The 14,934-nt window shown below is 33.7% G+C and overlaps 1 protein-coding gene across 2 annotated transcripts in view; it reads left to right on the top strand.

Annotated features, from left to right (window-relative positions):
• Nucleotides 1-4,451: 4,451 nt before the first annotated feature.
• Nucleotides 4,452-14,934, top strand: part of LOC122516209 (xaa-Pro aminopeptidase 1) — a 36,160-nt gene continuing 25,677 nt past the window's right edge. For both annotated transcript variants that reach the window (XM_043633840.1, XM_043633841.1), the window contains exon 1: nucleotides 4,452-5,568. In XM_043633840.1, the coding sequence (XP_043489775.1) occupies nucleotides 5,526-5,568 (43 nt within the window). In that variant the 5' untranslated portion in view covers nucleotides 4,452-5,525. The remainder of the gene's footprint in view (nucleotides 5,569-14,934) is intronic.

Genomic DNA, 14,934 nt, shown 5'->3' with positions numbered 1-14,934 from the left:
TTAGGCGATTGAAACTTCGATACAATCAATTAAAACGGCCGAAAAGTTACTTAATGTAATTACACATACAAAACACGGACTATAACTTGTAGCTTTTTACATTGGAATGACGTTTGAAAAAAAAAATCTAAGCTTTTCAAACGTTATTTCATGTGACTCCGGATACATACTCATGCGCATATCCATGAAAAATACTCACTGCTGTGCATGAAAGGACGAAATTTCAAAAAAGAAATAAAAAATAAAATAAAACACAAACGGCCGAAAAAAGGAAGAAGAAGACGAAGAAAATGAAGAAAAAATAAAATAAAATATAATATAAAAGTGTCATTAAAGACGACGTAAACGAGATATTTGGAAGCAGGATGACGTAAAGTTACCTCGTTGCCGTAGATAAAAAGAGAGACTAATATTTATAATAAAATCTCATTTATCATTTATATTATATCGGTCGTCGTCGTTGTCATCGTCGTCGTGCTTCCAAATAAGATTCGTATTCATTTAAAAAAAAAATAAATAAATAAAAAGATAGATAAAGAAAACAAGCAAACGTGCCGTAAATTAGAAAAAGTCCTGGTGCTGTACGTGTGTGGGTAATTACGTGCGTACGTGTGTCTTATCTAATGATAGTCGTAAATGACGTTAGTAGCTGATTAATGATAAAGAAGCGAGAGAAAGATAAAAAAAGAAAGAAAGGGGATTACGTTAAAACGTTGATAGTAATAACGATTAGCCTATACATACCACCTGTGAATAGATATTTAATAATTTATTGTTAACTAGAGTATTTTGTTTCGTTTTTTGTGTAATTATTATTCTTTTCCTCTCTTTCTTTTTTTTTTATATATATATAATATATATATATTTTTTTTTTCTGGAGAAAATTTCATTACACACGGGGTTTTGGGTACAATAATCATTTTCTTACGCCGGAAGAAAATAAAAGAAAAAGAAAAAAGGATAAAAATGCGTTTCAATAGATAGCGCTCAACTCTAGCTCAACTAAATCATTTATAAACATTTAAATATTATTGATAATTGAATTGACTCTGAGAATCATTGAAGAAAACTCGATATTTTCTACACGACTCTCACCAATTCTTTTCGAGCGCCAATTGTAGAAGATAACACGTACGTTACATGTATATTTATATATACATATATATATATATAAATACATACATGTATATTACATATATACATACATATATACATGTATATATATATATAAATATATACATGTATATATAAATATTATAATATATAATATATAATATACATATATTTATGTATATATACATACATTTAACGTTTAAGGAGAAACACAATATTGTAAAAGAACTTTCGTCAAATGGAAAAGAGCTATATACTTGTAAATATAACATTACAAATACACAAACAACTCGATTTACCGAAAACAAAAAAAAAGGAAAAAAAGAAACGGGATTTTACTTTATCAGCTTTATGTGATTATTACTTGATCAGTGAAATAAATAAATAAATATTGATAATAATCTTATGATATTAGATCAATACCAAACCACTATTTATATGCAGTGGAATCTTCAGTATCCGAAAATCTAGTATATTAACACTGCATATACCCTTTCCTGGTTGTATAATCTACTATCAAACCAAATAATCCAAACGTAGTATATCCTTCATTCTAGGCTTCTCAAAGTATGTGGGTCATAACCCTGACGACCCCATATGAGGTCGCGTAATTAAACTTGAAAATTACAGAAATTTTAGCAAATCTAAAATATTTTTGGACACGCAATGAACGAAAATTAAATTATAAATAAGATTAATAATACTACACTTATATAATATGTCTGCGAATTTATGATAGTGAAAGAATATAGCATAAAGTCTATATTTAGGGTCGTGAAAATATTTGCACGAATAAGAAAGGTCACTGAGTGAAAAAGTTTGAAAAGCTCTGCTTCATAAATACAATATTATATCTATCTTATTGATTTAGTACGAAATTGATATCATCCGTATTTAAAACTCACATGTAATATCATCGAAAAGGAAACGTGTAGTATCAAGTGTTGAAATGAAACAAGGAATACTCTATAAGCTATAAAATGATCAAAATGCAACAAAAATTGTTAGTATTCTAACATACGAAAATTTTTTCATCTGTAAAGTTGTGTCTTCCTATTAATTCGAATACTGAATATTCTATCGCATATCAGAACATCGTTTACAGCGACTACGTTGGACAATACTTGTAAGAAATATCCAAATAACAAGGTAGGCGAAAAATTACAATGGAAATTAGATTGTAAAATTAAAACCTACGCTCGTGACAATTTGAATCTTTATAAGTAAATTAATTTTACTTATAAAGTTTCAGAAAAAAATAATTAGTATTTTTAAATTAATTTAGAATTTTTTTACCAATTCTGTAACAAAATCAACAATAAGTCGTCGTCATCATTATCATCATCATCATTATCATCGGATACATATGTATAAATATGAGTTTAGTGTAAAGGCGTGTTGTTAGTATTCGCTAGAGTGGACATTATAAAGCGAAGTAATTAATATCGTTCTAATTCAATATTGATAGAGAAACTCGCGTAAAGTCCAGGGCCAAAGAGTAAAATCCCTGAGGCCACTTCTCGTTCAAAATCGTTACCGTGAACCTATCGTTAACAAATCCCATAGCAACTATCCAGAGAAAGAGATAGAATATACATATATGTTGATTTTGCTACGATGGGAAGATAGCTTGAAAATAAATATTGCAAACATCATCGTATTTTTACGATAAAGTCATAAAAAAATATTAATCTTTCGTTCCATATTTTTTTATTCTTTTTACTATTTACATGTTACATTAAATGATTGAACGGAATTCGTTAACAAGAAAAATAATAAATAAATAAAAATACAAAAAAGATAAAGAGAGAGAATTTATGGAAGTTCATGTTTTGATAAATTTGATCGAAAACTGTTAATATTTATTTTTCGAAATTCTTGATAATTTTACTAGTTAAAAGAGTGAACATTATTTTACATAGGATAAGTGATTTAGGTATTCATTTGTATATTTATGAATAAAATCATGGTAGTCTTGAAGAATTTAAGTAAATCCAATTAAACGAGCAATATTTTTAGTCTCGTGGCAAACGAGAAATTAGAATATAGCTCACAATAGGATTTAATCGAGTAATGCAATGTGAAACGGAGGACGAAGTTAATTACTAACGGCTCACCGAGCGATTAGCATCATCGTTTATGGCTTTCGAATCTACCAGTTATCTCTCTTTGATTCGAACATCGACCGAATCCTCCTAATGGTCGTGCCATTAGACAAGGGCTAATGACCAATTGCAGAAAGAGTTGTCCTCTGTGCATGACACATACACATATACATATGTGTACGTATACACATTATTGTAGAAGATAGTAATATAGTTATCGTTACCTGTATGATCAATCGAAAGTACTTAAATATTTTACATATTCGAAAAACGTCAAACACAAATTATTATATTATAATTCGACTGCGGATGTTTATATGATATAATTCATATTTTTATATAAAACAATTAGAATTATGGGACTTGAATAGAAATAGACATTTATTTTGCCATTAAAAGCTTCTACGAATATAATTTTCATTTAATATGTTTCACATATTTATATTTAAAAATTATTATTATTATTATTAATCATAGTAATCGATAGCAGTAATATCAAAAATGCAATTTTATATCTATAAAAATCTGATTAAAAAAAATCTTCTACCACAGTCGAAATAATTTGTATGTTAACGCATCTGGAAGATAACCGGTCTGCAGTAGATTGTAATAATAAAGGTATTAATAAAACTCTCAGTTATCCCCTCGAGGCCATATTTTATCAGGAATTAGCAGTATTAACTTTGACAAGGACGTCGGCAAGAAGAATTAAGATAAAAACGGTTATCGATGAGTTCTCAGAAAAAAAACTACATCTGATATTCGATCAAACGATTTTTCTATCAGACTTTCTTTCTTTCTATCTTTCTTTTTTCATTCATTTATCTTCTAATGTTTAAATTGATTAATGGACTCGAACCAAATTCAAACTAACGAAAGTTAGACAAAGTCTGTTTAATTTCTCTTTCATTCTCATTTTCTTTGATATACCTCTCGAAGTAATGATAACGTTCACGAGTTTGGCCTCTAGTATACTAAGTTCGTATGTATGTACAAAAATATCAACGATCCTCCTCCATGAGCTCGAAGAGAACAAGAGAAAAAGAGAAGAGAGGAAAATCGTCGGAGGAGTTTGACTGGGTTAGAACGGTAGAGAGAAAAGAGAGAAAAAAAGATGAAGAAGAAGAGGAGGAGGAGGAGGAGGAGGAGAACGACGAGTTGGTGGATGAGGTGGAGGATGATGATGGGGAAGGTTGGGAAGAGGGGCAGGGGAAAGAAGCAGTAGCACTCTTCTCCCTGTCCTCGCGCTTGAGAGAACGAACGAATAGAAACAGTCGTCATACTCGGGTCTTTCGCGACAGACTTATTTTTCGGATATATCCTAATAACAATAATAATAATAATAATAATAATAATAAAATTAAATTAAGTGTACCACAAATAATGAACTTTATTATTCGCATTATTTATTCATATTCGTCGGGGTGAGAGAAGTTAGCATTCAAAGTTTTCATTCTCGCAAAATATCGTTCGTTTAATTATTTAAATTCCCGCCAAAAATTTCATCCCCTTTTATAATTGATGTTTCTATACATTGTTTTTTTGTAAAGAAAAAAGAAGAGAGGGGTAAAAGATTATCAGTTATTTGTGTTTTTTGTTCTTCTTTTGGTTTAAAGAAGAACATAGCAAATGTCAAACTTGAGAAAAAAACGATAATAATCAAGAATTTACATTGTTCGTTTATTTCGACTCTATTAAAACATATCTTTGATAAACCCGAGGATCTCTACCCTTCGGAAAGTGAAAAGATAAAAGCAAGAGGGAAAGTAAATTTAAAAAGGAAAGAAGAAGTGGATGCACACATATATGTGATGTGTGTTTATATTTGTATATATATAAATGTAAAAAAAGTAGGATTTTCATTTCATGCAAAGGTCGAGGTAAATATTGACACCTGCTGACACAGCTGGTCGGGTCGAACTGTTGTATTCAGGTATAAAATAAACGGAGGGTAGAAAAAGGTGACAGTGCACGAAGAACCACGTGCCGATCGAATGGGATCATTTGATCTCCCCCACTACAGCTTACGATATCAATGTCAATTTTCAACCAACCACGAGGTTACGTCTTCGATCGAATCATTCCTTTCTTAAAATTCTGTTGTCATCGCGGTGTTTTGTCTAATTGTTATTAGTGATTTTAATAAGTGAAATTTTCTTCATCATTATATTCTATTTCTTAATCTTCTTCTTTTTCTTTTTCTTTTTTTTGTTCTTTTCTATAAAATTTTTACATCATCATTTAAAGAAGTCGATCAAATCGATCCGCAAAATTTCGAAACATTTTTATACACGAGTTATAATCGTCATGAAGATAATACTGATAGCTATCTTACTGGCTTGTAGCTTCGGTAAGTGTTTTTTAGAATATATCATTTAATATTAATACTTTACCGACCGGTTTTCAACAGCATACGCTCGTCCGACTGGCTGCTCAGCCTCAGATTCTTCTAAAAGATTCTTATAACAGATTTTAATAAGATAGTAATAAGATTCTAATAACAAATTAAAGTTCATGTAATGATAATGACTGTTTATCGCTATGTCAACCGATAAATAAGCTATCGGTCGACGACAAAAAGCTGAATAATAAATTTTTGTTCGGTAAGCGTCGGCAAAAAAATAACCTATCAATAGGCTAACGGTCGGTAAAGTGTTAACATTTTTATATCATTTTAAATTAAGAAAATTAAATGATATTCCCAATTGTTTGTCTCTTTCCATTCGTTTCGCACGCGAATCCATCAAAAAGTGAAAAGAATTTTTTTCTTTCATTTCTTTGTTGTTGTTTCTTTTTTATTTATTAACTTAAGAACTCAACGCATTTTCAAAAGAATATCCAAAAAATGTTTTTTTCCTCGCAATTCGTCTTATTAATTATTACCAAGCTCAATTTAGTTTCCAATTAAAACCTTCCTGTGGGCTGCCACGTTGGCGTGTTTATGAAAAAAGAAAAAAAAGGAGAAAAAATGAAGAAATTACAAAAATACGAAAAAATAAAATTTGAGAAAAAGGAAAATAAAAAGAAATGTAGAGAGAAGGACGAACGAAATTACGTTAACGAGGAAGGCGCTTTGAAATCTTTCATAATTAACGAACCCTTTCGTTTTTCATTGGTACTTTTTACTTAGAAACGAAATTTTTCGTTTGTCGTCGAATACAAATTTTTTTATCGAAGGTTAAAAAAAGAAATGCTAACAAAACAACAAATAAATAACGAAAAATTTTCTAGTAAAACAAATGTACAAATCGTTTTTCGTTTTTCTACTATCTTTCATGTTTAGAAATATTTTTCGATCGCTTCTTTCAATAATATTAACGATAATAATAACAAAATAAGAAAAGAAAATAACAAAAGAAATATCAATATCAGTAGCAAAATAAATAATTTACATGTTAAAATATCAAAAGACAAAATTTATGGAACGGATTAATCTATAAATCTTTAAAGACAAGAAGATAAATGATTATCTGCCATTCTGCAAACGACAATATATCCGAATGTCAAAGACAATAATTGATTAAAACTTTGCGAATGGAATATCGAGCTATTACAAAGATTAAACGATTCGATTCGTTGATTGGAAATTTCTGTTTCTATACCAAACAAACTATCCAAACCATCCTTTAATACAATAATAACAATTAAATCGTTATTCTCGTCAGTTTCGCGTCGTTTTAATGAGCTAATCAATCCCATAAAAATAATTACGGTTATTGACAAATCTATTCGTTCAATATTAATAAATAAATATATTAACATAAATTATAAAGAATATTTTTCAATTCACTTATTATCTTTGTTAATTAGCATCTTGTTTCCAAATTGATTAAAATTGCAAGAAAAGTTGCAAGAGTGTTTTCTTATAAATTTATTTATTCAAAATAAATAGGTTTATAAATAATGAATTCAGAATATACATACATTAATTCATTAAATTACTTACGAATGTTAATTAACACTTTAATAACAAGTTGATTAGAAATGCTTCTAATACTATATGCAAAAAAAGATTGCAAATTAATTCGTTAATAATTCATTTGGTTGGAAATAGAAAACAATAGTACATGCATTAAAGTGAACATCGATAAAAAGTATTCTATTTCGAAGCAAAAGGTGATGGAGATAGATCTGAGTTTATTGGCACACGATCGACGGAAACGGAAGTTCATGCTCTCTCGGAAAAATAAACAGAAGTGGTCGATGTTCTCAACCTGATGAAGTTTCATGATTCGTGGCTCGTTTCAAGCGTAAATAAAAGAGGAAAAAAAAAGAAATTGACGCTAAAAATCAAATGGTTTATAAACGTGATCAGTAAAACCCGTTCGGTAACATAAACGATTTATTTTCCTCTCTCTCTCTCTCTCTCTCTCTTCTTTTTGTGCAACACGAAGACACAGTAACGAGTGAGTAATAGAATGAGAAGGAACAAATCAAAAAAGAATTTATTTACGAGCAAGTATTTTTAAAAAAAGAAAAACTAAAATATATTTTCATTTATATGAACCAGCAATAAGTGAAAAATTAATCAGAATGATTTTGTAAGTTACTTTCATCATTGCTCTTTGGCCATCGGTCATAATCATTCATAATAATGAATAATTTGATCACTCTTCCTACTCTCTTCTGGTACTGATTCTTGTTCACCCGAAAAAAAGATGCCAAGAGATACGGATATTTCTTAATTTTGAATATCAAGTATTCTAAATTATTTTATGTACCATTCACCACTCGACGACTCGTGTATTTATGGATCATTATGTTGCATAAAACTATTCAAATTATTTGAACTGAAAGTTTATTATGAAGTTAGTTCGAAATTTCGTAATTATGTAAATTAAGACGTAGATGCTAAAACACGTAGGACGTAGATACGTTGATATCTTAAAGTGATAATGCATACTTCAAAACCTACAACGCTCAACTTCACATTTGGTTTGACCATTAACCGGAGGTTATTACCGAGTTAAGTTCAATGTTACATCCTCTGCTACGGTTACGCTCTGATCTCTCCTCTCTTCCTGCAGCCTTCGATCTTATTGATGAATTGTCACAACGACATTGTTGCTATTTTTCAGCCTCCATATTCGTTTAACGACCAACAATTATATTCACTTATATAACTCGATTTGTTTCAATAAGAGGAAGAAAAAAATTAACTAATTACAGAAAATAAATAAATAACAAATATTTACTTGTAGAATTTAACCTTTCAGATAAATTATATTTTGCCAGTCTTCATTTTCGTTTAACGGTCAATAATTTAATTCCCTTACATAAATTTATTTGTTTTAAACAAAGGAAGAACAACACAAAAATTACAGGAAATAAATAATTAAATAATATTCTTTAATTCTTTTAATAAAATTGGATAGAAAATTTAGCAACAACTAAATTTTATTTTATTTCATCGAGTAATAATTTTAATATCGATGACTTTCTTGTTCAAGCTAAACTAAAGACAGATTTCCTAGCATGTGTTTTAAAAACGGAACGTGACATTGTGCTAATTCCATGAATATGTATGTCTCTTTTCTTTCTTTCTTTCTTTCTTTTTTTGATTCAGCTCCTTTTCTAAGATAACTGAGTCATTTTACATATGTTAGTCTCTTTCGTACGAAGCTCCAAATTCCACAAATTCCTTACAACCCTAAACGTCATAGATGTGTCTATGTATTATTAGAGAGAGAGAGAGAGAGAGAGAGAGAGAGAGAGAGAGTGCGTGCTATGATATTTTTATTATAATAATAACTATGTCGCCTAACTCATAATAAATATTTACTTTTTGTCAGTTACATTCTCTTTATTGATCTTACTTGCCTACAAAAAAGAAATTCATGAGAAAATGATTGAGTTACTCTTATATCTTACAATTAAATCCAATTTTTTAGTATACTGGTATTAGCAGTAAAATTTTCGAGAATAGAAAAGAATTTTTTACAAACCAAAATAATTAACTAATATGTAGGATTTTTAATAGGAAAAACAGTTTTATTATAATTTCTAATCGTTATTACAAAACGCAGATCCTCTCTCTTACAACGCTCAATACTCACTACTCTTTTGTCGCTCGTGCATTCATTCGTCGCATTCACACCGTCCTTTATTTCGTCCGTTGTATCAGGTTACTTAAAATCTAACCAATACCTATCGCCCTATACTAACAAACTAGCGTCTTTGTCAGTAAACCCAAAAGATAAGACGGCGACGCTTACCGTCTCCTACACTCGGCCATTCTGCAGCGGTATCTGTCCTCAGATACCGTTTCGTTTCACATTCATTCATTCGCATCAATTCCATTTACTCATATCCATTTACACGTCTGCCACAATAATCACTAATCGTCACTCGACTCACTATCACTCAATCCGACGTTTATACTTTCGACCCACGGTTTCATGTGATCCGCCGATGTAGAAGTTTGTAAAGGGCCCTCCGATTCGCCTACCTTACGCACCACATATCGATCATTACGCAAGGCTTTTATTATCTGATACGGACCCAAGTATTTCGATGCCAGCTTCAAGCCTGGTGCCAATTGCGTTCGCTTGATTGCCACCAAGTCATCCTCGTTATATCGTTTTGCTTCCTTTCGTCGTTTGTTATATGTTTTTATATTTTCCCGCTGCACTTTCTGCAACTGGTCTCGAACAGCATCTCTGAGTTCATCGCGATCTTTTTGAAACTCCCGTAGCCACTCGGTCTCTATAATTTCTCGAATTTGTGGATCATTTCTTACTCTCATATGCACTCCAAAAAGGACGTTGAAAGCGGACGTCCCTGTGCTGCGATTTGGAACGGCATTTAAGCACTGTTGTGCCCTTCCCAAATATTTGTACCAGTCTTGGGGTTTTGGCGCCGCTAACTTGGTAAGAACAGGAATAAGGGTTCTGTTTATCCTTTCAACTTGCCCATTTCCCCTAGGCACACCGGTTGTAATTTTTACGTGCTCAATACCTTCTTCTTTACAATACTCCTCAAACTCACGCGCAGTAAAGGCGGTGCCGCGGTCCGATATGATCCTTCTCGGGTTTCCGAATATCGCCGCCTGCTTTCGAAGCCTATCTAGAGTTTCGGCTGTATTTGTTGACCGAACCGCGTACAACCACACAAACTTAGAAAAAGCATCTACTACCACTAAGATATGTCTATAATTTTTCTTCGTCGAATTTAGCGGTCCCAGATGATCTATGTGATATACGTCCAGCGGTATGCTGCCCTTTTCAATAGGATTAAGGAATCCTTCCTGTTTACCCTGTTTTCGTTCTGCTAAAATACAACTCACACAAGTACGTACAACCTTTTCAATTTTTGAACGCATATTCTGGAACCAATAATTCCGTTTCACTAACGTTTCCGTTTTTGCCGCCGAGAAATGCCCATTTTCGTGAACACGCCTAATTATTTCGGTGATCATTGATTTCGGTACAATTAATCGCATTTCCCCTTCGTCTTGTTTAAACAATAGGCCATACCTAATCTTATAATCATTAAGCTCATCTCGCTGCGCCAATTCGAAAAACTTCCTAAGTTCGTTATCGCTACGCTGCGCCCTACCAATCCTCACATTCACACTCTCATCGCTTTCATCTATTACCATGCTGGTCGGCAATGGATTCCGACTCAACGCATCGACATGCAACATACTTTTACCTGGTCTATGCTCTATCTCATATTGGAACTCTTCCAATAACAAAGCCCACCGAGCCACTCTCACACATAAATCCTTTTTATTCATAGTCATCGAAAATGCCTGACAATCAGTTACTATCTTAAACGGTATACCCAACAGATAAATTCTAAACTTCCGTAACGCTTTTATTATTGCTAACACTTCGAGCTCGTAACTAGTGTATTTCGCCTCAGTCGATGTAGTCTTACCACTCGCATAATAGATCGGATGAAATTTATCATTGTTTTCGTCGCGCTGCAATAAGATTGCGCCATATCCGTACATAGACGCGTCAGTATGTAGTTCTGTTTCGGCTCCAACCCTATATATGTTCAACACTGGTTTATTGCTTAAGGCTCGCTTCAACTGCTCTACTGCTTCTTTTTGCTTCTCCCCGAACTCAAATTTTACATCCGCTTTTAGTAGATCCGTTAATGGCCGCGCGATTAGGGAGTAATTAGCTATAAACTTTCTAAAGAACCCCGTTAGTCCCAGAAAACTTTGAATTTGCTTTACGCTCGAAGGTTGTGGGAACTTCATGACCGCCTCCGTTTTCCCTCTCGACGGCCTAATCCTTCCGTTCCCAATCACATGTCCTAAAAATTCCACCTGTGATTCAAGGAAACGACACTTCGACCACTTAATGTTTAGCCCAAATTGTCCGGCCACTCGAATTACCTCCTGTAAATATTCTATTCCAGACTCACGGTCTTTCGAGGGTATTATTAAATCATCCATGTATGTTAATACTATCTTTTTACCGATCAATTCCCTGAACGCAGCATTAATAAATTTTTGAAAAACTGCGGGAGAATTGCATAACCCAAACGGCACGTATAAAAATTCGTATTGCCCATCACAAACTATAAATGATGTGTATTTTCTGCTTTCCGGTTCCAATGGTACATGGAAAAACCCGTTTTTCAAATCCAACGTACTAAAAATATTTGCATTCTGAAGCGCGTCCAACTGATCGTCGATCAACGGAAGCGGATAACGGTCCTTCACTATTTTCTTATTTATCTTTCGGTAGTCCACGCAGAGCCTTGTACCACCGTCCTTTTTCTTTACTAGTACAACCGGACTCGCGTACTCAGATAACGATGGTTGAATAATACCGCTAGATAACCAATCACTGATGTGATTCTCTACCTCCTGCCTTTCCGACGGAGGTAAACGTCTTGGCCGCTGATAAACTGGCTCTTCGTCTTTTAGCATCAAACTCATTTTAACACCAACATCGCGCACTTTCACCGGATTATAGTTACTAATCAAGTCTACTACCAATTTTTTATGCTCACTCGACGGAATGTGCGACAGATCTAGCTCATTCGTATCATATACACAGTCTATCTTTAAAATTTCGACTACTTCCTCGCTGTTCTCCCCACTTCCCGACGGTTTGCTAATTGCAATTTTTCCCTCTCTAATATTAATATCCACCGTATCTAAGAAATCAGTTCCTAACAAAACAGCATGCTGCATCAATGTATCGGGTACCACGGAAATTTCAATGGTATATTGATTACCATCAATCTCAATACCCGCAAAGAATTCCCCTAACGTTTTATTTTCCTCCGAGCCTATTCCACGAAATCTGATCTCATTCGGTTTCAATCTAGGCGATCCTATTTGTATGTATTGCGCGGCTCGCATTAGAGATATATCGCTTCCGGTATCGATTAGCGCGTCGATTTTCTGACCATTGATTACTACTTCTTTGTAATACTTACCACGCACCGATCGCGAGATATTACATGAATCTTTGTTAGTAATACGGTTTCTAGGGCAATTAACCGCGATATGACCAAATTCTCTACATTCGAAGCACTTCGTACCTCTGCTCTTATATGGGCATTCCTCGCTAAGATGACTTATCGCACCGCAATTTTTGCACCTCAAACGGTTATCTGATACGTTATTTATCTTTCTTCTAATACTAGCGTCTATGTTGCTTCGATGTGTCGTCGAGTTATCCATCTTCGCCTGTTGCGGGCGTCCTTGTAGCGATATATGCTCGAACGCGCTCAGAAGGGACTCCTTCCTTTTATGACCATGCACCCTTGCCTGATCTCGTAGCGATTGATCTGGTATCCCAGCGATGACGAATTCGATCATTTCTTCCTCGTCGATCTCTATCCGGTTCGCTAATATGATCTTCTCATGGAAGTAATCGCTAAAAGACTCGTCACGCTTCCAAACACGTTCCTGGAACCTCGTTCGCAAGGTCATCTTGCTGATTCGCTGATGGAACATTTTTCGCAACTCAACTAAAAGTTCATCCACTGTGAGATGCAGGTATTCTCTCCGCGATCTAAACCACTCTAACGCTCGCCCCTTTAAACGCTGTACGATCATCACTTTCGCCTGGTCTTCGGTCAAATGATACATGTCACGCAGGTAGTTTACGTGGTCTTCCCATATTGTAAACTCATCTGCCTCCCCTTCAAAGTATCCAATCAATTCAGTAACAGCTTTTAAAGATAATTTATTTATCTCCGTTTGCGCAGGTGGCCGGTTCGCCTCTTCTAACCCGTACGACTGACCAATAGCAGGACTTTGTGTCCTTCGCAGGATCTCTATTTCCTTCCGCGCTAGTTCTACTTCTCGTTCCGCTATCTCTTTCTCTTTTCGAAAGATTTCCATCTCTCGTCTTAAAAGCGCAAGCTCATCTATACTCTCACTCACCGCGGCTACGGTTGTGTTCCGCGTTTCTTCGACATCCCTCCTCGCAATACTGTCTCCTATTACCCAATCTCCCGATGGATCAGCTTCCATAAGGCGGGCTATCAACTCGCTTTTAACACCTGTCGTGGCAAGTCCCAAAGTTGCCAACTTCTCCTTCAATTCCGATACCAAAAATTCCGAAGGCGCTTTACGTACGTCGCTCATGATTTTTTCTTCTTCTATACTGTTTCGCACACACACTCTCTGTCACGCTGTTCACCGCTAATTCTTCACTATCACAAAGGTTCACACCAATTCACTATCGCAAAAGTTCACACAATTTCGCTATCGCAGTATTCGCTGTTGTCTTTCCGCAATCCTACTCTTCGCACGCTGTAGCTCTTCAATCCCGGACGAGCCCCCAATTTTGTAGGATTTTTAATAGGAAAAACAGTTTTATTATAATTTCTAATCGTTATTACAAAACGCAGATCCTCTCTCTTACAACGCTCAATACTCACTACTCTTTTGTCGCTCGTGCATTCATTCGTCGCATTCACACCGTCCTTTATTTCGTCCGTTGTATCAGGTTACTTAAAATCTAACCAATACCTATCGCCCTATACTAACAAACTAGCGTCTTTGTCAGTAAACCCAAAAGATAAGACGGCGACGCTTACCGTCTCCTACAAATATTTAATTTTAACAATAATAATTATATTTGAATAATATTCTATTGCATATAACTGGTTAATTTTGTAAAATTGACTTTTAAACATTATGACGATACTTATGGAACATCTCTTCATATCTTTCATGTTTCTACATTTTATCACTAGTTTTTTATTATTAATATCATCTTTCTATAGTAATTAAAAGATAATATCCCTTTCGGGAAAAAGCATTTTTTTCATAAAAATTCACTATATAACGTAAGTTTAAGAGTTAATATAATTCATATTTCACTTTTCCTAACACATTTCGTTTCGACAAATTTAACGTTGTTGATATTTCCATTCAAATACATTTCTCAACGTAAACAAAGCATCCGGAGTTATATAGACTAGATAGTACACAAGGAAAAAACAGTTTAAGTAAAACATACACAAGGAAGAGAAAAATGGTGAGATAGAGAAGAGAACAAATAGGAACTTATCTAACCTATTCCTATATGTGCATTACACATATTATACTCTTTATACATGAAACACGAACATGTATGTATCTATATATATATAATCATATATAGATGGTTGAATTAATAACGGAGTCGTAATGTATATTGCGAGCTCCTTTCATTCGTACATAGAAGGCACTTAATTAAGGAGAAGCATTTATTCATTTCCGCAGTACCTACTACCAAATGAAATGGATCTT

Source organism: Polistes fuscatus, unplaced genomic scaffold, assembly GCF_010416935.1.
Source record: "Polistes fuscatus isolate 324 unplaced genomic scaffold, CU_Pfus_HIC Scaffold2, whole genome shotgun sequence".
In the NCBI taxonomy this organism is placed as follows: domain Eukaryota; kingdom Metazoa; phylum Arthropoda; class Insecta; order Hymenoptera; family Vespidae; genus Polistes; species Polistes fuscatus.
Note: the sequence above shows the minus strand (reverse complement) of the source record. Positions and strands in the feature narration are given on the sequence as shown.